Here is a 20997-nt window from a genome sequence, read left to right on the forward strand (position 1 = left end):
TGCTCTGGGAATGCAATGGGTTAATACTACACTGCTGCCTAATTGCAGCCCAAAGCTGTAAACCACCACCCCACCTCCCTGGGGGAACATCATTGAATCTCTGGATGTAAAATACACAAGGGCTGAGCTTTAATGACATTTATCTTTGTTTGGGAAGGAGACAGCATAACTCTTGCCTAAAGACATTACCCAAGGCTCATTCTGCCTCTCCTCCAGTGCAGAGACAGATGCCACTGAGGCAGGTAGCCCTGTGTCCCCCGCGTGTCTCCTGTGCAGTGGGGGCAGCCCTGGCCCTCACTGCCCAGGCTGGAGCTTGCAGGTGGTCACGTGATGGAGAAGGATCCTTTTTTGGGAGCATGACCTCCCTTGATCAGCTCCCAGGGGGAAACCAACCATCCACCTCATTAAATGGGGTGCAGGCACAACGCTAGGTCTCTGCTCCACCCCACTGGCACTGCACTCCCCTAAATATACCAAATTTGGGGGTGCACAGCTGTGTTGTCATGAGATGTGATGCTGATGCACGTGCAATCCCTGGATACGTTGAGTTGCATGATGGGCACGTCCCTCGATGCACTGCTGGGGTAACAGGGAGAGGTGGGGACTGCTGGGCAGCTCAGGCTGTGTGTTTCTTGTGCAACTGGGCTTGTTTCCCAGTGCTTGTGCAGGCAAAAGTGAACCCACTGAGGTGTATAATGACTAATCCACATCTGGCCAGGAATGTGCTGCAGAGGGGAAAGCTGTGTATTAACTCTGTGCTTCCCAGAGCCCTCCCCAGGGAGCAGGCAGGCTTGGGAGGCTACAGCAATGTGCTCCCAGGGCCATGCTGGGAGGAAAGAAGGTGCTATCAGGGCATCGCAGCATCACTCTGAAGTGCTGTAACCAGCTCTGTGCATGCTCCTACCCCCCCACCAGAAGCACAGGAGGGCTGAAGGTTGCTCTGGCTGACTCCCAAGGTTCTCTCCATGGGCTAATGCCCACATTTACAGCCCAGTTGTCTGGACTGCACAAGGCAGGGAGATAGCTTCAAACCCACGAGGAGCAGGCTGGACGCTGGCAGGGATGGCATTTTGCACTGTCAGGCTTTTTCTGATTGATACAGCTGCCCCGGGCTCTGCTAAAAATGAAAATAAAAGCAAGATCCAGCATAGAACAAAATAAATTCCCATGCCAGCAGCCGCGGTTTCAGCTCCTGAGCATCCTCCGGCATCAGCGTTTTGGGCCAGTGGAAACATTTGCCTGAACAGGAAGGAAATTATTGATGTGCTGAAGTGCATGGGTGTAAGGTGTAATAACGCAAGGGCACTCCAAGCACCGGGCTTCAGGCACGCTCCGCATCACTGCAGCGCGGCTCTGGCTGTGTGTGCACGCACATGGAAGTCTTGCAGGGTTTGCATGTGCCGATATCGCCGGAGAAGGACCTAAACAAGGTTTCGCTGCATTATTAAGCTGTTGCTCATGCTGCCAACAGCACGTCCTAACAAATAAGTGAGTGAAGTATCACCGTGCAGCGGTGAAGTCTGTGGGCTTAGATTTTTTACAAGAGAGGAAAACCAGAAGGGAATAGAAGTATTTTATGGTTTTGTTTTAAAACAAGTCAGTAAAATCCTTTTCAGCGCTGGGAAGAAGGAATCTCATAAAACTCACACGAGATTCTCAGGCTGATATGAGTTTAGCTGCAATACTTATAAGCTTTAAAGTCAGTTGTGCATGTGGGTGCTGCAATGTCTGAGGGCTGCAGAGGGTAGATTCTGGCAGGTTTACGATCCCTGTATTGCCAGGGTACCTGTGCACCCGGCGCGTGAGCAGGCTGAGCCGCGCCGCGCTGCGTGAGGTGCCCCGGGAGGTGGCAGGTGCTGGCCAGGCAGGGATGCTTTGCAGGTGCTTTGTGTTTTCCTTGCCCCAAAACAAACTGAAATAAGAACTTAAAAATTATTTTGGATCAAACGGCTGCTCGATTTACCAGCAGCACTAACCCCAAGCACTCCAAACACGCCAGCTGGGCTTCCCCAGCCGTGTGTTTTATTTAAAACCACGTCGACTGAAAAGAACAACTTTGGGTTTAATTTTCTTCCCTGCTGTGGAGCATCTGGCGCTCCCGTTTCTGAGTTTTCCCCACCACTATGGAGGCGGGAATCCCACCTTTTGTGTTCTGTTTGGTGACCCGTGTGGTGCTTTAAAAAATAATGACACAACAGTAGGAAACATGGCTTGGGGGGAAAAAATGAGGCTGGCAGTGAAATCACGCAAGCTGATAACCCTGCTCGTCAGGGCGATGCTGTTTCGCATTCACTCTGTCGTGATCTTCTGCCTGCTTTGGGCCAGAGCCGCGGGGGCGATGGAGGAGCACAATCCAGATCTGGGCAATCTCAACCCAGCATTAGCCAAGTGACTCCTTAATCCCAAAGAAACTCTTTTCCACATCCATTCATGGAAACAGCAAAATGTCAGTTCCTGAATTAGCTGTAATAATGCTTCCCATGGCCCTGGCAACGCTTTCTAAGGGGAGAAGTGGCTCTCCCTGCATCCTGGGCTGTCATCACCTTCTCGCATCCTGCCCAGAGCAGCCCAGGAAATTACTTTCTCACTTCTCCTGGCCTTCTCCTCCTCATCATCCTCTGTGCTCGCCTGGATGTCTCTAATTCACATCCCTCCTGCAGCTCTGAAGCCCAGCTAAGGGAAAATGCGTCTCTACTACCCTGCGCAGAAATAATCCGCGTGCTCACTTTTCTCGCTCGATGCTTCTCTCTATTTACCAGCCCTCTGATGTTCTGGAGTCAGTAATGCAGATTTCTTTACTGGTGGGGGAATAGGGAGGCTTCCCTCCCGGCCCGGGCTGTGTGCGGGTGTACGTGTGCGCCGCGCAGCCAGCAGGCGCTTAGATCCTGCGGCACGGAGGGTAAGTGCTGTGACAGGATCCACTTATCTTGCCTTTGCATTTCATAATTCATCCTGCCCTTTTGCTAAAGGCACAAAGCTGTTTGCATCCAAAGGAGCGTTTATTTCCTCCCGGCTCAGCTCTGCTGCTGGATCCTGGGGAGAAATCAGCGCATCAGGCTCCTGGCACCGGGAACGAGAAGCTGTGAGGGCTGGGCTGGAGTAACGGTGAGAGCAATCCATGGCCAACAGGATGCCCTGACTGACAGCGAGGGTGCGCGAGGAGAAGGTGAGTGGTGTTTCTCCCCAGCTTTAGAGATTGCTCTACAGGGAGGAAAACTATTGGTGGTGTCCCTTACTTAAAAATGGAGAAACTGAGGCACAGGAGGGTTCAATTGACTCCCTGTAGCAGAGGTCTTGCTTTAATCGCAACAAACTGCACTGCCTTGCAGTGGCTCTTATGCCCCGTAGATACCGAAGTCAGAGAGAAACAGGCCAACACATGTTCTCCCCACACAGTAATCCTCATGCTTGCAGCGGTCAGCTCGCGGTGCAAGGCATGAGATTCAATCATCTTTATCACACCTTGCAGAGGCGAGCGGCTCTCTGCTTCCAAAGGCAATGCCTGCTGCAAGCTGTACCTTCTCCAGTTTAAACTCTTGGTTTGGAGCTTCAAAGCTTCCCAGCAGCTGGAAACACTTCCTGGGGCAACACCTTTCCATGTGCATTCATTCGTGTCTCCCCAGTGCCAGCATGTGCTTGGGGCCATGCAATGATGGGACAAGATTCTGGCAGAGCAGGCAGCGCCGTAGTGCAGCCGGCCTCATGCTGGGAAGCTGATGTATGCTAAAAGTCGGCTCTGTTTTACAGAGATTCCTGGGGAGAGGGGTAATCTTGTCTGAAAAATAGCGGGTAGGCTTGGCATTCTCCCCCGTGCTCCGTCTCATCCCTCTCGCAGCCACATGATGGGTTTTTCTCCTGGCTGTTTGCAGCACCAGACCCCAGCCTGTGCTGGCGGCCAGAAGGGTGTCATTACGTGGGACATGGCGGGATGGATCCAGCCAGAGCCTTCAGACCCCCGGCACAGGGCCGAGGCAGCGGTCGTGGCAGCACCGGCGACACTGACAGGGCTGGCGTGCTTGGCAGGCTGCGGGGGTGGGTTTGGGGTGCCCAGGGGTGCTGCAGGGCTTGGCTTTGGGGGTGCCCTGGGGTTGCTGCCAGTGCGTGGTCCCCCGGGGACAGCTGCAGGCCCTGGGGTGTAGGCTGGGGGGAGGCTGCGTGGGTGTGCTCCCCTTTTCGCCACCGTGGGGCAGGCACCCGGGGCCCGGGGGGGCCGTGACCCGGCTCCCCTGCAGAGGATTTTCGGGGGGCAAACCCGCGGCTGCGCCCCCCCGCAGCCCACCTCGGGCGCGGGGCGGGGCCGGGGGCGGGGCCAGGGGCGGGGCCGGGGGCGGGGCGGGCGCGGGGCGGGGGCGGGGCGGGGGCGGGGGCTCCGGCCCCCGGGCAAACCCCTCCCCGCTCGCCTCCAGCCCCGCCGGCCGGACCCGCCTCGGCTCTCCCGCTCTGGTGATTCCTCTTCGTATTATTTGTTATTAGCGTTGTTATTATTATTATCGTTATCCTCCTCCTGCTCCGGTCCTCTCCTTCCTCCCCGCGCCCCCGGTGCTGCCGGACCCGGCTCCGCTGCTGCCCGCACCGCTGCCCGCTCCTGCCCGGCCCGGGCGCCCAGGTACGGCTCGGGCATCCCGCTGCCCTCTCCCCGCCCCTCCCCGGGCACCGCAGCTGTGCGGAGGGGTCGGGGCAAGGGAAAAGCTTTCGCTTACATTTGAGACTGCCGTGGGAAGAGGGGGACGGGCGGTGGGGGGGCTGGGGTGCCCGGGTGGGGTGCTCCTAGTACCCCGCTCCCAGCATCCCGGGGCTGCGCCCAGTCCCTGCACCACGGCCTCGTCCGGGCGAAGCTCCAGGGCTGTGGTTCCCTGTAAAGTCCTGACTTATTTCTTCAGGGTTATGTGGTCCAACTTTGAGTTGAGCTGGGTTTTTTAAGTCACCGTTAACTCTTCTGGCTGCTTGGGTGGGTAGGGCTGAGTTTGCCCATCTCTAAACCCTACTTCTTTGCAGCCAGGTGAAGTTTTAGAAGTCCCAAGCCCAGGGCTCAGCCTCTTGCTCCCTGGCTGGAGCCCAAAGCCTTGCCACTCAGCAAGGACGTGACAGCCTGACAAACCCCCAACCTCGCTACCAAACCTCTCCGCAGAAATGGTGGCTGCCTTTGCTGAAGTGGAGGAAATCATATCCTTTCATTTATTCCGAATGCTCTCTGTTTTATCTCTCACCATGCTGCAGTAATTAAAGGAGACCTACGCTAGAGTTATTCGCCTGGCTTTTGTTTTCTCCTAAGACTATCCTGGAGGATTTTACTCCCTCCGAAAGAGCATGCGGAAACATTTAGTGTTTTCAGCTGGATTTTGTTTGTGTGCTATTGATTGTCTCTCCAGCAGAGAGATTTTCTAAGGTGTGGTGGAATATTCCACCCCGACAGAGGTGGTATTACTGGGGCTTTTTTTTTATCTCCCCCAGCCTTGCCCCTTGCTTGTCCGAGGTGCAGTTTTCCTGTGATGCCGTTTTGGGGCACTGGGTGTACTGGGGCTGCTGGTTGGTATTCGGTGTCGCCCTTGTAGGATCAGATGGGCTCTGGCCTGGGCTTTGCCAAGGATGGGGGGGAGAAAGGGCTTTTTCACTTGTTGAAAAGGCAAGAGGGAACAGTGGCAGTAGGCCATCAGATCAGTGAGTCCGATCCCATTCCAGTGCCATCTCCACCGGGATGTGAGATCCTCTCCTGTCTCTTTTCCAAAGCACAGGATTTCAGCTCAACTGCAGGCTTCAGGGCAGCTGGCTCCAGAGCCCTGCTTACATGAGGCAGCCTGGCCCCGCTCTGCTCCAGCCCAAAAGGTCCTTAATGGGCTGGAATCGGGTGCAGAGGATTTTCCACTCAGCAAACCCTCCTCTCCAGAGAAATGCTGAGCATCCTCCAGCCATTTTGCATGGCAGCATTTTGGGTGCACGATCCAACGGGAGGCCCAGGCAGCTGCCTTCGGCTGGGGAGTTGTTAGGATGGGGTGTTTGGAGGAGCTCAGCTCCTGGCTGGAGCAGGATCACCCACCTTAGCCGTGGGTATGAACAGAAGCACAGGAGCTGCTCCCCTTTCTGGGGTCTGCTTTGTGGTGATGCCTCAAACCCGGTAGCCCTCAGGGCAAGCGGCAAGCAGAAATAAGGTCAGGCTGTGCTGTTCTGTGGTTCCCTGCCTCAGCTGCTTCCCTCTTCTCCCTCTCCAGCCTCCATCCCCACACCTCCTCATCCCTCCTGGTGTCTCTGCCCGCCTGACCTTCCCTGTCGCTGCTTTCCCACCAAGATAAAATATTTATTGAGGCTCCGTTACCCTTGTTTTCTTGAAAGCGCATTTCACACTTCATTTGCAGGAGACTTTAAGAGAGTTCATGGTGGTTTTTCCTTCTCTCTGGGCACGTGTGATGGTGTGTGCGTGACCATCCCAGCCAGCCCTGCTCCTGCCTGACTGGGCAGCGCGGGCTGGGTGTGGTGGAGCACCTTGAGCAATGGCTAAGCCTGTATTCCAGTGTGTGATAAATCAAATACAAAAAAAAAAAGCTGGTGTGAAATCAGCAGAGAGTTTAGCTCTGCAGAGCCAACCCATCCGTGCCTGGCTGCATTGTGCCTCCTCACCCCACCTGGGATGCAGTAGGTAAAAGGAGTGTGAATGGTCCCGTAAAGCATCTGTGGGTGAGATTTTCTTTATGGAAAGTCTCTCCAGGACCTGGTCCTGGACTGACTCTGCTTGCATTTACCCCAAACAGCGGAGCTGGGATCAGGTGCTGTGCCCCTGTGCTGGCCCGGAGCAACATGCGGCTCCAGCTTTCCCTGGCTCTGCGGAGCCTGCAGGCTGCAGCCCAGGATCTCGCCGCATGGGCTGTCCCGGAGGGGTGAATTGCCATTGGCTTGGAAAGGAGAGCTGTGGCTGGGGACCTGTGCCCATCCCATGGGTGGCTGTCCCCGGACGGGCTGTCCTCCCGCGGCACCGGGTGGGGATTGTTGTGGGTACTGCAGGCACCTGAACTGCGGAGTGGGAAAGGGGGCCTGTGGCTTTCTCGTGCCTGAGTGGGACAGCTTTCTGGGAGGAGAAAGCTGCAGTTTGACAAAGACTGATTCACACTGGCTGTGCAGGTGGAGAAGGATGGGACAGGCTTCCCTGCCCAGACCCACTGGCAGGGGAGATGTGCTCACACAACACATCCCCGGTGGCAGGGTTTTACAACTGCTCAGCTCGGGACTGAAGGCAACATGAGGAGTGAGGCAGTGAAATCTTTGAAAAAAACATTTCCCCCTGCTAATTGAAGCAATTAGCAGGAGGGCTGAGTGCTACCGAAAGTGGCAGGAGTAAATGGGGCCAGATCTCTGCCACCTTTGGTGGAACGACACCAGGGAGAAGCAGCGGTCGCCAGCGAGGTCATAACCCCCAGTGCCCAGCATGCACGACAGGGATGGGGATCCCTGGGGGTCAGGGCGGCTGTAAGTTCCTGCCCCCATGGGTGACAGGGCTGTCACTGGGTCTGCATCCCAATGGGAAGGACGAGCTATGCGGGCAGAGCCAGCTAGGGCACGTTAAAAAATGGAGGAAGCAGACCCCGGAGCTCATGGCTGGCGTCAGTGGCAAGGGGATACCTGGACTGCAGGTGGCGGGGGTTTGGCTGGTTCATCTCCAAGCTGGCTGGTTTTTAGCAGGACCACCTTGTTGCCCCCACCCAGGGTGCTTCTGAGATGGGAGCAGCAGCTCTTGCCTCCCCTGTGCCATGCCCGGCTCCCTGCTGGGGTGACGCGAAGTGGCTCCCACACAAATCCCACCCTGCTGAGCTCCCCACGCCCGCTACGGGGTCCTTAAAAGCACAGAGGAGTTAAAAGCCCACATGTCCTTAAGGCTAGGAGCTGGCCACCTCCTGAAATAGCCGCTGGCCTGAGGCTCTGGAGATGGGCATCCAAGCTCCAGGGCAGGTCGTGCCTCCTCCCTGGAGCTCAGGGACGAGCAGCTGGCTGTGGCCATCGTGTCGGGCAGATGGAGGCAAATGAAAAGAAGAACAGAGACTTCTGGGTTGTTTTTTTGGATCCTGACCACGATGCCACACTGCTCCAGAGCCAGCACCTGGCCCTGCTGTCTGGCCCCACCAAAAAGAGACAGTCTGTCTGCCTTGCGCTTTCGGGGAGGCTTTGAGAGTCCTCCTGACTGTAGTACTGCCGCACGTGGGAGGCTCCTCTTTCTGTATTGCTGCCTGAATGCAATTAGGCTTTAATGAGTCATTAAAATAAATCTCTGTTTCTACTCCAAGCGAACATGCCGGGGGGATGCTGACAGTCGGAGCAGCAGGTCTTGCGTCATGCACAGGAAGAGGCTGCGCTTCCCTGCGCCCTCCTCCCCAGGACTGGGCCACACCACCCTCCATCTCTTCTGCCCATGAAAAAACAGATGTTTCCCAAGCACCGTGCAGGTTTGCAGCTACTGCGGGAGTGGGATTAAATTATAACCAGCCCTAGGGTTGGGTGTTTTTGGAGGAGCGGTGGTCTGAGGGTTATCTGCTCCCTGATGCTGAAGGGCACCTGCCTGGCTAGAAGTGGGCAGAGGTGTAACCACCCCCGGTTTTCAGCTCCTGGTTTGTTAAAGTTGCTGATGGCTGTGTCCTTTTTAACCCATATCTGGATCTGGTGGGCAGCTGGGGGACATCTCAGTCAGTCCCATGGCAGGAGGGAGATGAATGTGAGGTGACACTGAAATATGAAAGGGAAAGTGTGGTGCATCACTGACAGACATACGCATAGTTTTCCTAGCTGTAAATGGGATTCAAAGAGAGCTCATGAGCCAAGGGGGATGGTGGCCCCTCTCCTCGTGGGCAGACACAAGGCTCATCTTCCTTCACTCCACCCAACTGGTAAACGGTCCAGTTACCCCTAATGATGCCTTTGCTAACTTAATCCCTCCGCGGTGGCTGTCTTGCTGGCACACACACTGGCAGGTGGGAGGCCAGATGCTGGCAGGACACAGGGATATGTCCCCTGCATGTCCCTGGGGAGCAGTGTCCCTCAGACACCCAGTCACCATTTCAGCCACTGGCCCCACAGTGTTATCCAGGCTGTGGGAGGGCAAGAGTTAAAACCAGGAGTTGAGCAGGAGAAATTATTTTATAAATTATTTTAGCAAAACAAATAAACTGGGTGACGTCAAAGCACAACAGATCCCTCCCGGCGCAACTCAGACAGCATTACCTGAGCATGCCATGCCGGGGGGAGCTGAAGCCCATGGGATTACAGAGGCTCCAGCCTCAGCCAGAGCTTTTCCCCCAGGCTTTGCTTTCGGGAGCAGAGCTTGCTGCTACACAGAAAGGTTTTGCACAAGTTGTTTCATATGTCAGGCTGGGAGGAACGGGGACAAGGCAGCAAGGGCAGATCCAGGTGGGAATTGAGCAGAGGATTTTCATGGGACTGATGGAAATGAGGTGGAAAGGGTGAGAGAGCACCAATGTCCAGGGCAAGGAGGGGGGTACCAAGGCGGTGCCTGGAGGACAAGCTGTTCTGGGGGTTGTTTCAAAGAGAGAGAAATTGACTTAATGAAAAAAAACCTTTAGTGGGAACTTGCTGCTGTGCTCAGTTGGATCTTGTTGGGGGTGCTCCAGACTGTTGCACAGTGCAGCTGCTGGGATTGATCCTCCTCTTCCAATTCAAGCCTGGGGTGAAGGTACATTTGATGTCCCTGTGTTCCCTGGTGCGATTAGCCCCTCTGGAGAGCAGAGCGCACACCTTCCTGTGGTAGAGCAGCAAGAAAATCAAATTGAGGAGAAGATTTTATCTCTACGTGGTGTATTTGTAACTCCTGGGAGACTGAGGGATCCGGCCGAGGTCTCTGTCCCCCTGCCTTGAGGGGAAGAGCCTGCTGGTGTGAAAATCAGTGGTGAAGGTGAGGAGGTGGAGGTTTTGTCTTGGAAGGGTGCTGGAGAAATACCCTCCCAGGGCTGGGAATGAACAACAGAGCATCCTCGAAGGGAGGCTGGCTTCGTCACGCTGCTGGGGAGCGTCTCCAGGCTGCAGGATCCTGATCCATCACCTGGACCTTCCTCTGTCATGAGTCTCAGTGTGGAATGACTGGAGGCTGAGAGCTTTTAAAGAGGTCCTGCTGCTCCGCTTTGCTCTGTTGGTGCCTTCTCACCTTTGCCTGGGCAAGTGCTGGGAATGCTGGCTGGTGAGGGGAAATACCCGTGCTGTGTTGGTGCTTTACCACAGGGTTAAATCAGCCGTGGGATGCCTACACTGGTGCAATGAGCTTGTGCAAACACCAAGGGTGGTGATCGGGGTGGAAGCAAATAATCCTCCCCACTCCTTTCTATGCTCACAAGGATCCATCTCTTGTGCTGTACATTGTAAACACTCGGGCACTGCTCTGGCAGGGGATTTAGGGGCAATGTGGGGTGCAAATCAGACCTAAGTCCTTGCTCTCTGGGGCTGTGTCCTCCAGGGATCCACAGTACGGCAGGATCCAGCCTGGGCTCTGGCTCTCCACTGCCTGTGGCCACAGGCACGGTCCTGAACCTTTAGCACTCGTGTGTGGTGAAATGCTCTGGCTTTTTGGCAAGGGTCAGTCTCACCCGGGGCACACCCAGCATTCTGGCTCTCCACGGCCTCACTCTGCTCCCGGTGTGGGTGCTGCTGCGGCAGCTGTTCATCACAGGGGGATGTTTGGGTGCTGGGAGGGTTGATGCCTGCGGCAGGGATACTGAAGATGGTGCCCATGGGGATCCGACCTGGGGGATAATCTCAAAAGCCGTTCTCTGTGTGACAGCTTGATGCCACCAGTTTTGTCCCTGCTTAGTTTGGGACCGCGATGGAGTGTTTCCCGGGCACATTTGCCTGGCCTCAGCTGTGGCTTTTGCCGGGAGCAGCCCTGGGAGGGACCCCAGCCACAGTGGCAGGAGATGAGCCATGTGGGTCAGGCTAGGGACATTTCCATCCCACATCCCACTGTGGGCTGCCCATGTCTGATGCATTCTCCGTGTCCGGGGCTGCACGTTGCCCCTTCCCAGGGCTGCATCCACTCGCCATGGCTCCTGGGCTCAGTTGTTCCGTAGCCAGCCGAGCAAACACAGAGGGTAGGAGATGTGAAGGGGGGTGAGGAGGGAGGTGTCATTTTCCTGCCCCGGGTTTTAAGCCATCCTGCAATGAGGAGGGGCTGCAAAGGGGGTGTAATTACATAGGGACTTGCCTAGATACAGGTGCAGCCCCAGCCATGCCATGAGCTTTGCAGTATCATGTTGATGTGTGTGTTTGGGGGTACAGGATGGGGTGACAGTCCCTTCCATGTCCCTCTGTCCCTACACATGGCTCCAGTTAATCCATGCAGGCAGGTGAGACAGGATCTGAATAGTCACTTAAGGGCATAAAGGGCAGATGAGCTGCCCAAGTAAGGAGATACTGGTGTAATCTACACCTGAGACATTGCAGGCTGCAAAGCCACCCTTCCTGCAGAAGTGTGTGAAGTGCTGGGAGGTCTCCCTGGGCCTGCAGATGTGCCATCCCACAGATGTGCCGAGGCTTCGTATGCCTGGTGCTGCCGGAGGTCGGAGAGGGATGCTTGGTCCTATGTGGTTGTAAAGGCAATTGCCACCAGTGGAGAAAGTCTCTGGGGCTCCCACAGGGCAGGATGAGGCCTGGTGTGGGAGGAGGCAAACCTGGGTTGGCAAGAAGGTGGAGAGCAGATCTGGGCTCAGTGGGTTGGGAGCGTGGTGTTAGCAGCAGGAGCGCAGCCCTTCGCACCCACCTGCGAAGACTGAAGGAGCTGGGGTCTGGCTGGCAGCTTCCACCCTTGAAGCGGTTTGATTTTTGTTAATTGCAGTTAATATCTTGCCTTTTCCACAAAGCTTTTGCAAGAAAAGAGCTGGTTTCAAAACGTTGTTGGTACTGGGTTTAAGGTTGGACTAGATGATCCCCGAGGTCCCTTCCAGCCTGGGATTCTGTGATTCTGTGATTCCCATCCCTCAGCTGGGGAGGAGTGGGTCTGGGAGAGGGTGGTGGGGAGCCCTGGGGAGCTGGTGCAGGTGGTGGAGGGAAAGCAAGAGCAGGCTTGCAGCAGGGCATGGGGTTTTCAGTTTTGGCGATTGATTGCAAATCGCTGGAGCCTCAGCTGCTGGATGGTGTCACCTCTGCGACCTAGCTGTCCTTGCGGTGTCCGGGAGCAAGGAGCTGAGTGTTGGCTGCAGTTTCCCTTGCAAAACTGATGGGCCAAACCCCGCGCAGCTCAAGGCACCAACGAGGTCACAGCATGAAAAAGCTTTGGGTAGGAAACAGGTCACAAAAAGCACCCTTTCTGCTGGGAAAGCCCACCTTGGTGGTCTCTGTAGTAGGCTGAAATGAAAGTTTTCCCAATCGCCGCTGTGATTCCTGTCTGTAGACTGGTTCAAACACAAATATAACTTGGGCAGAACCAGACACGGAGCCCAGCACCGCTCCCAGGGATGTTTTTGCTGCAGGAGTGAGCAGGGTTGCTCCAGTTGCCCAGTGCAACGGGCAATTTTTATGCCTTAAAGATGCTTTTTCCTTAATATATGTATTAACAGCAAATCAAAAGTCAGAATGGACTGGCCCCATCCTGGACCCCCCAAAATGATGCGGCTTAAGCATGTTTATGTGCAAGGGTAAATTAAAACAGCAATGTGAGACTCCTCCAGTGTTCGCAGGGCCTAGGGCGGGTGGCAGGTTCAGCTCCCTGGCAACCCCCGTGGATCCCTTAATTAAGAGTTTAAAGGCTTCAGCGTGACCCACTGGTCTGGGACCTGAGCGAGAAGCCTGGGGACAAGTGCTGGGGCCAGAGCGGGGCTGCTGGGGGCTGTCGGTTGGGTGCAGCCGCCCGCATCCTCTTGCATCCCACGTTGCCATCATTCTTTGGGTGAAATTTCATTTGGGCTTGCCTCATTTCAGGGGGGAGGTCTCCTCGATTCCGCTCCCCCGTGTCTCAGCTTGTCCCCTTAAGCCTTGCAGCGCAGACCATCTGACATGCAACGAGTCTGCAGGGCCTAGGCCCTCCCTGTGCACCCGTCCTGCTCCGTGGCGGGGGAGGGGGCTGCGCTGCTGTGTCCTCCCCCGCTTCACCAAGGGTTGCAACTGTGGGTTAATCCACCTGAATCCCACCGGGCTGAGCCCGTGTGGGGCAGGCTGCAGCCGTCTGGGAGCTGCCCTGTTGTTTGCTGCCATAATCTGTTTTGAAAAGGCAGCCCCTGATGCTGTTTTCTTCCAATTAGGCCCTGGGAAATGATTCTGGTAAGGCAGCGGCCAGGCTAATTTACCAGGCAGACATTTCATTGAATTAGCCCGTCAGCTGCAGAGCAAAACTGGGAGAGCAGAGCCCAGGCTGGGGCACAACTCACCGGCGCAGTTCGGCATGATGCTTACAGCAAATAGCTGTGCTCTGCCCGAGCCTAAAACCTGCTCCGATGTCCCGTGTTAGTGCTCAACCCTTGTTGGTTAGCGGGGTGAGCTCGGGGCTGGTGGGACATGCTGGGAGAGGAAGGGTGGGACTTTCTCAGCTGGGCTGAGAGTGCTGGTGGCTGGCAAAAACCTCACCATCAACTTGCAAACCATGCAAATATGCTATGGACGTCATTGAAGAAGAATAAATACAGAAGCCTCTGATGCTGCTCGTTTCCAGAGCCACTTTTCAGGCCATAACTTTGCACTGTGAGGCGACATCAATTAAAGAAAATGTATCTCTGCAGCAAGCGGTTTTGTACGCCTGCCTGGAGGAGTTCGATACAGCCAGGGACCCTCCCTCCACCTGCTCCCATCCCCACCTGGGGCAGCGTGACACCACTGCCTAGCATCATGAATTGCTTCCTGAAAGCCAGTGAGGGGCATGAAGGTAATGCAGCCCCTCTCATATAAACCCTGATTTTATTTGGCAATGGTTTGTGCACCGGAGGGTCCCCATGCCCGCCCTTGGGTCATAGTTCCCTCTTCTGAGCTGCCCAGGAGCAGGTGAGCGGCAAGCACCAGCGCATCTGCTCAGCGTGGGCTATTTAAGTGTTTAAACAACTCTCAACTCCCTGTTTAAGCCAGAAGGAGAAATGGGCTGTGCCCCAGCGAGTTTGGCTTGTGCATCCCCCTGCGACGCCTCTGCGTCCCATCCCGCTGTGGGAGCGGGAGCTGCGGGGCTCGGCTCGGCTCACAGTGCAGCCTGAGGCTTTTAGGGGACCCGTAAAAATGTATGGCTTTTTGTTGGGATGGGGTGGTGGGGCTGTGCAGTACCTGAGCCTGGGGGAAGCTGAGCCCAGAATGCCCCTTTCCCGGCAGGCAGGGATGTGCTTGAGGGGAGTGGATGGAAACTGAGGATGGGCTGGTCCCCAATGGCAGGGATGGGGCTGCTGGGGCTGTTGTATGGCCTCTGCAAGGGCTGGAAGAGGCTGCTGTAGATGCCTTGCCCCTTTCTGGGAATATTTACCTTATAATTCCCAAGACCTCAATTATTACTGAGATTGGGGCTCTTGCTCCTTCCCTGAAAAGCATAACATCCCCTTCTGCATCCCTGCAAAAGAGAGCCATGGGCTAGGGAAGGCTGTTTATAGGCAGAAACGGGGCAGAAAATGAACTGCTAGGCTGCTGGTGTGTAGGATTTGTGAGGGGAGGAGGGTAAGAAACTTCCTCCTCTCTGAAAGCATCACCTTCAAAGAGATGAGGAAAGGCAGCACTTCGCTTCCGGTTTGTTTTAAATTTTGCCCTTTTTTTTTTTAACAGTCTCTATCTTAATAAGCAGGAGCCTGGCTCCGAAGCAGGGCTGGTGAAACACTGATACCAGCATCCTCAGAAGTGGGAATGCTGGAGATGGGGCACGTTGAAGTCCAGCTGTCCTCGAGGCAGCACCAGTGGGACTTGGAGGTGACCAAAGGGTCCCCAGGGCCGGTCCCTCCCAGCCCAGGGTCATTCTCCGAGGCCGCCTGCTTGTTCCAAACCTCAGGCTAATTGGATGCTGCTTTCTGAGCTCTAAATCAGATCACAGCTCCCATTAAATGAAGTTTTCTGGATGCAAACAGCTGCATGTATCATCCATCACCGCCCGGCTCACAGTGCATCCCTCTCAGGGGTCATCGAAGGTCAACATTTGCCTTTTCCAGCCACCCTCTGTCAGCTTTTCCCTGTTAAGGATGGCACCTGGGGAGGTGATAACTCCATCAAAGGCTTCTCTGTGTGTCCCCCACTGTCCCCAGCGCTCCTCACTCTTGGCAGTGTTTCAGGGAGCAGTTTGGTAACAGGGCACAGGAGCTGAGTGTGTTGGGGTCTATTATTAGCTCTGCGTCGGGTCTCCTGACAGATGGAGATATTAGCTGGGTTATGGACCTATTGATTCCTCAGGGTTTTTTTTTCCCCTTTGTTTCGTGTGTGAAAGCTGCTCAAGGAGGAAATCCAATGCATGCCTGCCTTTTGGCTTCACATGGGAACCTTCCAAGAGCTGAAAATCTATTTGTGGCAGGCAGCATCCTGCAAATCATGCAGCAGAGTGAGAAGGGTGGGTGACTGTTTTGGGAAAGGGCTGTCCCTGCGGTGCCTGCTGGCACATGCAGCAGAGGAGGGCTGGGGCAGGGTTGGGCAGGTCTCATCTGGAAGCTGCCACCTCTCTCTGTCAATTAGGGCTGCGTGGTGAGCAGGTAATTAGATCTCCTCGGCTGCAACTGGCTGGCACTTGGGCCCTATCAATTAGCCTTGCTCTGGACAAGGCACACAGGGACGCGGGGGCTGGTAATGAAATGCGGTTGTGCCAGGCATCGCTGGAGGGTGGGGGTGATGGGGGCAAAGGGTGCACCCACTTCTTGGGTGCAAGTCTCTCGCTTTTGCTGAAATTGGAGGTTTTAGGCATGGGATTGTCCTTTCCTGGCGGTTTGGGTTTACCCACCTTTGCAGCACCCATCTTTCCTGCCGGTCTCCCAAAAAAAGCAGTTTATTTAGCCCTTCCTTAGGACAGAGGTGGCATCAGCAGGGATGGGGGCACGGGTCAGCCCCCTTCGGTGGGGGGACGAGCTGATGGTGGTGAGTTTTCCTCCTTGTCCTCCCTCCCAGGGCCGCTGGCAACTCCCCATGGCCATGCAGTGCTGCCTGACCCAGCCGACTGCCCTGGGGCCGGCGTGACTGTGACACCCTGCCTGTCCTTTTCCCGGTAGGTGCCCACGGGGTGGTGGGGGGACGGCTGGGGCTCACCTGCCCTGGGGGGGATGGAGGGGAAAGCCCCTTCCCCAGTGGCACATAAGACATCGTCCACTTGCAAGATGATGCATCTGCCTCCTCCAAAATTAGTTTTAAAGAAGAAAAGGCCAAGTGCTGACTAAGCCAGGCCTTTGTCCTGCGCAGCTGTATGATTCATGAGCCGCTGATAGCACAGCCTTGCCCTGCGGAGTATTTCTCCAAGCTTCTCCCAGGGGCACAGGCACATCCCTGTGGGATGCAGGACATGAAGCAGGGCTTCCTGCAGGTTCCAAATCAAGGCAAATTCTCAGGAAGCAGGGAAGCGTGCGGGAGGGGTGCTGGCAGGACATGGCTAACCTCTCCCTCTGCTCCTTCCAGGTCCAACGCCTCCGTCACTGAACATAAGTAGTCCCCAGGTCCTGTGGCTCGGGGACGGTGGGGGGGGGCTGCTTGGCTCATGCCAAGCCCAAGTTAGACCCATCGGTGCCCAGCAGGCAGCTGGGGTGCATTTTTTGGGCTCACACTGCCACAGTTGCAGAGTTCAAAGGCTCCCTTTTGGCTTTTCCTGGTGGGAACCCAGGTTTGCTTCTGTGTTTTGAAGCAGAAGCTGTATTTTCTGCTGGGAGGGTGTAAATCAGCCCTTTTGGCTCAGCAAGGGGGAGGCTCTGCGGGTGGACCACGGTGTGTTTTCCAAAGACCCCAAGCCGGAGGCAGCGATTGCAGTGAGGGAACACGGTGCTGCATCTTAGGTGTCCTTTCGCTAAGAGGAGGAGAATAATATTGGGTGATAGTTTTCCAGTTGGAGAGGGAGGAACAGAGATGCACTAGTTTGGGATGCCTCATGGGTGTCACGTCTGTGCTGTGATGATGAAGCTGTGGTAGGTGATTTTCATGTCCTGGGCTGACGCGTGTCCATGTGGCCCTGTCTTTCAGAGTTTGATGGAGAATTGGTCGGATGACAGCGGGAACTGTTGTTATCACCGGGGGAATCCTAGCGACGGTGATCCTACTGTGCATCATTGCCGTGCTCTGCTACTGTAGGCTACAGGTGAGCACTGTGGCCGTCCCCCATCTTGCCACAAACCCCAGCAGCGTCGCTGCTCTGTGGGCTGAACTGCTGCTGCAGGAGAGGGCTCGGTGGGGGCTTTCTTGCCCATGATGGGCAGCGAGTTGAAACCCTCTTTTCCCCCAGGTGCTGCAGAGTTACATTCTTTCCTCCTCCTGGCGCAGGGGGACTCCCCTAAGGCTTTTGAGGATCTGCAGCGCTTGCTAATTTAGGTGCAGGATTAGCTGGGTATGCAATACCAGATGGGGATGGGGTTTTTTTGGTTTTTCCTCTGTAAATTAAGTGAGGAGGCTTTCAACAACAGCTAGCTACAACCTCCTGCTCTTTAAAAGTTAATGTGAAGCCTGTGCCATGCAGCAGCACCCATGTGATGAAAAGCACAGCGGTTACTTGGAGGAGCTTTCAACTGGCACAGTAAAATACTGTGCAGTACCCTTGCAAACCTCGCTGGGAGGGGAGAGGACGAGTTCCCTGGCAGGTGCCTCCTGCTGCACGCTCAGGTCCTGGCCAGGTTTTGTCCTGCTTCTGTTGCCTTGTGGGACCCAGGTACCGATGAAGTGGAGCAGCAGGAGGTTGGTGGAGGCTTTCTCTGGCAGCGGGATGAGGGGAGCAGGGATGTGGCAGGGCTGTCTGTGAAGCCGAATCTGCCAACTGGCTGCTCACTCCCCCTAATGTAACCCTTTCCCTTTTGCACAGTATTATTGCTGCAAGAAAGATGACTCCGATGAGGAAGAGGAGGAGGAGGAGGAAGAGGAAGAGCCTGACCTTCCCATGCACTCGCACCTCGGCACATGCAATGCCTGCAACTCCCGCATGGTGGATGGCCAGGGCAGCCCCGCGCCCGCCCCCAGCGAGCTCAACCAGCACGGGGCTCACAACTACTGCCCGACCTGCTCCCCCTACGGCTCCCCCTTTTACATCCGGACTGCCGACATGGTGCGCAACGGGGGCGAGAGGGTCACCTACACCCCCGCGTGCTACAAGGAGATGGGGCCGCCCATCAACATGGCCACCCTGCAAAGCTACCCGGTGAGCCGCCACAGCCTCCTCCGGGAGAGCTTCCCGAACCCGCGGGCTATCAGCACGGAGGTGTAGTCACCATTGCCACTAGCACAGGGTGTCTCCAGACGGCGCCTGCTCGAGGGAAGGGGCTTTTTGCTTCTCTTTGGTGGGGGGGGGGGTTGCGCAGAGAGGACCCCATAAGCCCAGCTCGAGACCAGCACAGTCCTCCTGCTGAACCGCCCGGCACGGCTAAGCTTTACGGGCGAGAAGACAAGAGAGACCTCGAAGGGCGATGTTAAACTGGCCGCCTCCGAACCCATCATAAGTGTCATTATTATTCTACTCTATCTCCTGAAGGGACTTGTCTAACGAGGGCTATGTACAGTACAACCTAATTTAATTACCCCAGGCTCCCCCGACTCCCCGAGCCCCGAGCAAGGCCTCTGGTTGTCCCCACGCAGCCACCTGAGGCAATGCCTCCGGCACACAGAGCAACGCACGACCACCCACAAGCTGCTGCCTCCAGCAAATCCCACTGCTGAGCTGGGAATGGCAGTGCTCCTCGGCAACAGGAAAGCAAAGAAGGGAAGATCCAGATCATCCTGCTCCCCTCGTACTGCGTTAGTTGCCGCTAGAAGTTAGCTTTTGTGTTCGAGTGTAGGATAGGACACCGGCCCCCACCTGCTTCTGTCTTTGCACATGCTGAAGAAGTTCAAGCCATTAATTTAGATCACCGCTGGGGGAGGCAAAGTTGCTTGCAAAACTGCTCACCCACCCAAATGGGCACAGGCTGAGTCTTCTGTGGCTGAAGCCCCCACCTCTTCTACTCTTCACAAGCTTTCTTAGGAGCAATTTTAACTTGGACCCATAATAATGGCAAGATTTTACTTATGGGAAGGATTGCCTCCCTAAAGAACTGCAGTTTTGGTCACCTCCAGCTTTCAAAGCCCTACCCAGCCCCCCTGACAGCTCCAGACAGCCAGCCAAAGGTTGGCTTTAGGATGGCTTTTGCTTTTGACAGCAACAGCAGAGACCACCGGGTTGTGTCTCCTCCTTTGTGGGGCTCACGACCTCCCATGGGAGGGTGATGTGCAGGTGATTGGGGTCCTCCCACTTTTGCTTCTGGAAGAAGAAGATGCAAGACCTGAACGTGGGTTTACCAGTTCTGCAGCTGATAATGACAGCCAGTGACTCTGCCTTTCTGCAAAAATGAATGTGGGAAAGTTCCTTCTTCCTCCATAAATCAAATTAGGTGAAAAATTACTAAAAGGACATCGCCATCATTCATGGGCACTTCCATAGCAACCGGTGCAGGACCGCTCAGCTGAGCACTTCCCATTCATGGCAGGGAGGAGAGACCCAGACAGCAACGATCCCTGCAGCCATGCGGATGCTGTTGGAGGCAATGGCAGGAACTGCTTGCCATGCCTTTGCAATATAGGGTACAACCGCTCAGAAATGTGAGTGGGGTTTGGTTTTTTTTTTCCTTCCACCACCGCAATTTAGAAACAATTCTGCTGCTCACAGGATTTGGACTTAACCTCCCCGTTCATGCACAGAAAAAGTAGGTCTCATCATGGAAGTGCATGCTACGTGAGCCTCAGATATCTACATTATCAGGCAAAAGGCTAATTTACACTTTGGACCTGCTGGTGCCCTGGCACCTCTGCAAAAACTATCCCAAGTAAAGGAGCCAGATGAACAACAAATGTGGTGATGGTCCTTGTAACCAAACGCCTTGCCCCGACCTGCATTGTACACAGCCTTTTGAGCAAACATCGCGCACTGTCTCCTCCACCTCTGGCCCAGAAAGACATTGCATTTCCATTATCCTGAGACTCAGTCTAGCTGCATCTCTTTTTAGAGTCTCCTTCCATTCTCCAAATAGCGCTAGCAGGTTTTAAAATGTCCTCTCACAGTAAGGGCAGGCAGGAGGGAAGATGAAATTTAGCAGCAGGAAAGTGCTCTGGATCCCACTGGCCAATAGTCTGTAGCTCTTACTGCTTCCCATCCAGCCAGTACTCCTCCCTGAAAATACAGGCTCTAACTGGAAAAAAATCTTGGCAAACTAACTCAGTAAAGCCCATCCTTTCCCACTAGAGCATCTGCTCAGCTAGGTCTCCATCCTGCTGGGAGCCGCAAGAATATGTCCCAGCGCAATCCACGGGCTGCTGCCTGCACGGCTCTGCCAGATGGCCCTGCAATACCGTCCCCTCGAAGGGTGCAGAGCCAGCTCACAGGCATGGCAGCTCCCGACATCCAACTCTACCTCTTGGCATACAGCGAGGCTTCCCACCGCAACAGCAGCACGTGCTGGGCCGTGACCTCCAGAGGGTGGGAATAACACGGGGCTTTTGCTTCCATGGGTCACCCTTCTGGTGAAAGGAAGGCAACCACATCGCCATCGTCATCACATGCAAATTAAGTGTGAGCTGGTGCCTGCTAACACGGTTCCGAGGCTGGCGAGGCAGTTCCAGAGTAGCTGGATGGCCAAGACGAGGGTTATCCCCACAGCCAACACAACACCCTGGGCCTGGCATGGCTACAGTGAACTGGGTGAGTCTGAAAGGGCTGGAAATGTGGGAGATGCAACTGTGGGTTTTCAGGTTTTGGGGATGGTGGAGAAATAGGACAGCGTAGGGGCAGGGATCTCAGATATTTTCCACTTCAGATTCCTCCTGTTATTATCCTCTTTGTTGCTCAGCTACGGGTCCAAATACAATGTCAGAAATAAACGAGGACTTTGAAATACAAAACCGGAGTGGTTTCTGTTCTTTGGCAGG

At 55.3% G+C, this 20997-nt stretch overlaps 1 protein-coding gene across 3 annotated transcripts; it reads left to right on the forward strand.

Moving 5' to 3' along the window:
- The first annotated feature begins 4401 nt into the window (after positions 1-4401).
- LOC104044107 (protein FAM163A) lies at positions 4402-20970 on the forward strand. Of its 3 annotated transcripts, none has more exons than XM_064454493.1 (4): positions 4402-4443; positions 16024-16120; positions 17080-17194; positions 17909-20970. In XM_064454493.1, exons 3-4 carry the CDS (start codon positions 17102-17104, stop codon positions 18305-18307), a joined length of 492 nt encoding a protein of 163 aa, XP_064310563.1. In that variant the 5' UTR covers positions 4402-4443; positions 16024-16120; positions 17080-17101; the 3' UTR covers positions 18308-20970. The 3 variants fall into 3 exon arrangements, with proteins under 3 accessions (XP_064310563.1, XP_064310562.1, XP_064310564.1); XM_064454492.1 differs by having other exon boundaries at positions 4406-4606; XM_064454494.1 differs by lacking the exon at positions 16024-16120 and having other exon boundaries at positions 4406-4606.
- The last annotated feature ends 27 nt before the right edge of the window (positions 20971-20997 follow it).

This window comes from Phalacrocorax carbo, chromosome 6 (genome assembly GCF_963921805.1).
Source record: "Phalacrocorax carbo chromosome 6, bPhaCar2.1, whole genome shotgun sequence".
NCBI classification, from domain to species: Eukaryota; Metazoa; Chordata; class Aves; order Suliformes; family Phalacrocoracidae; genus Phalacrocorax; species Phalacrocorax carbo.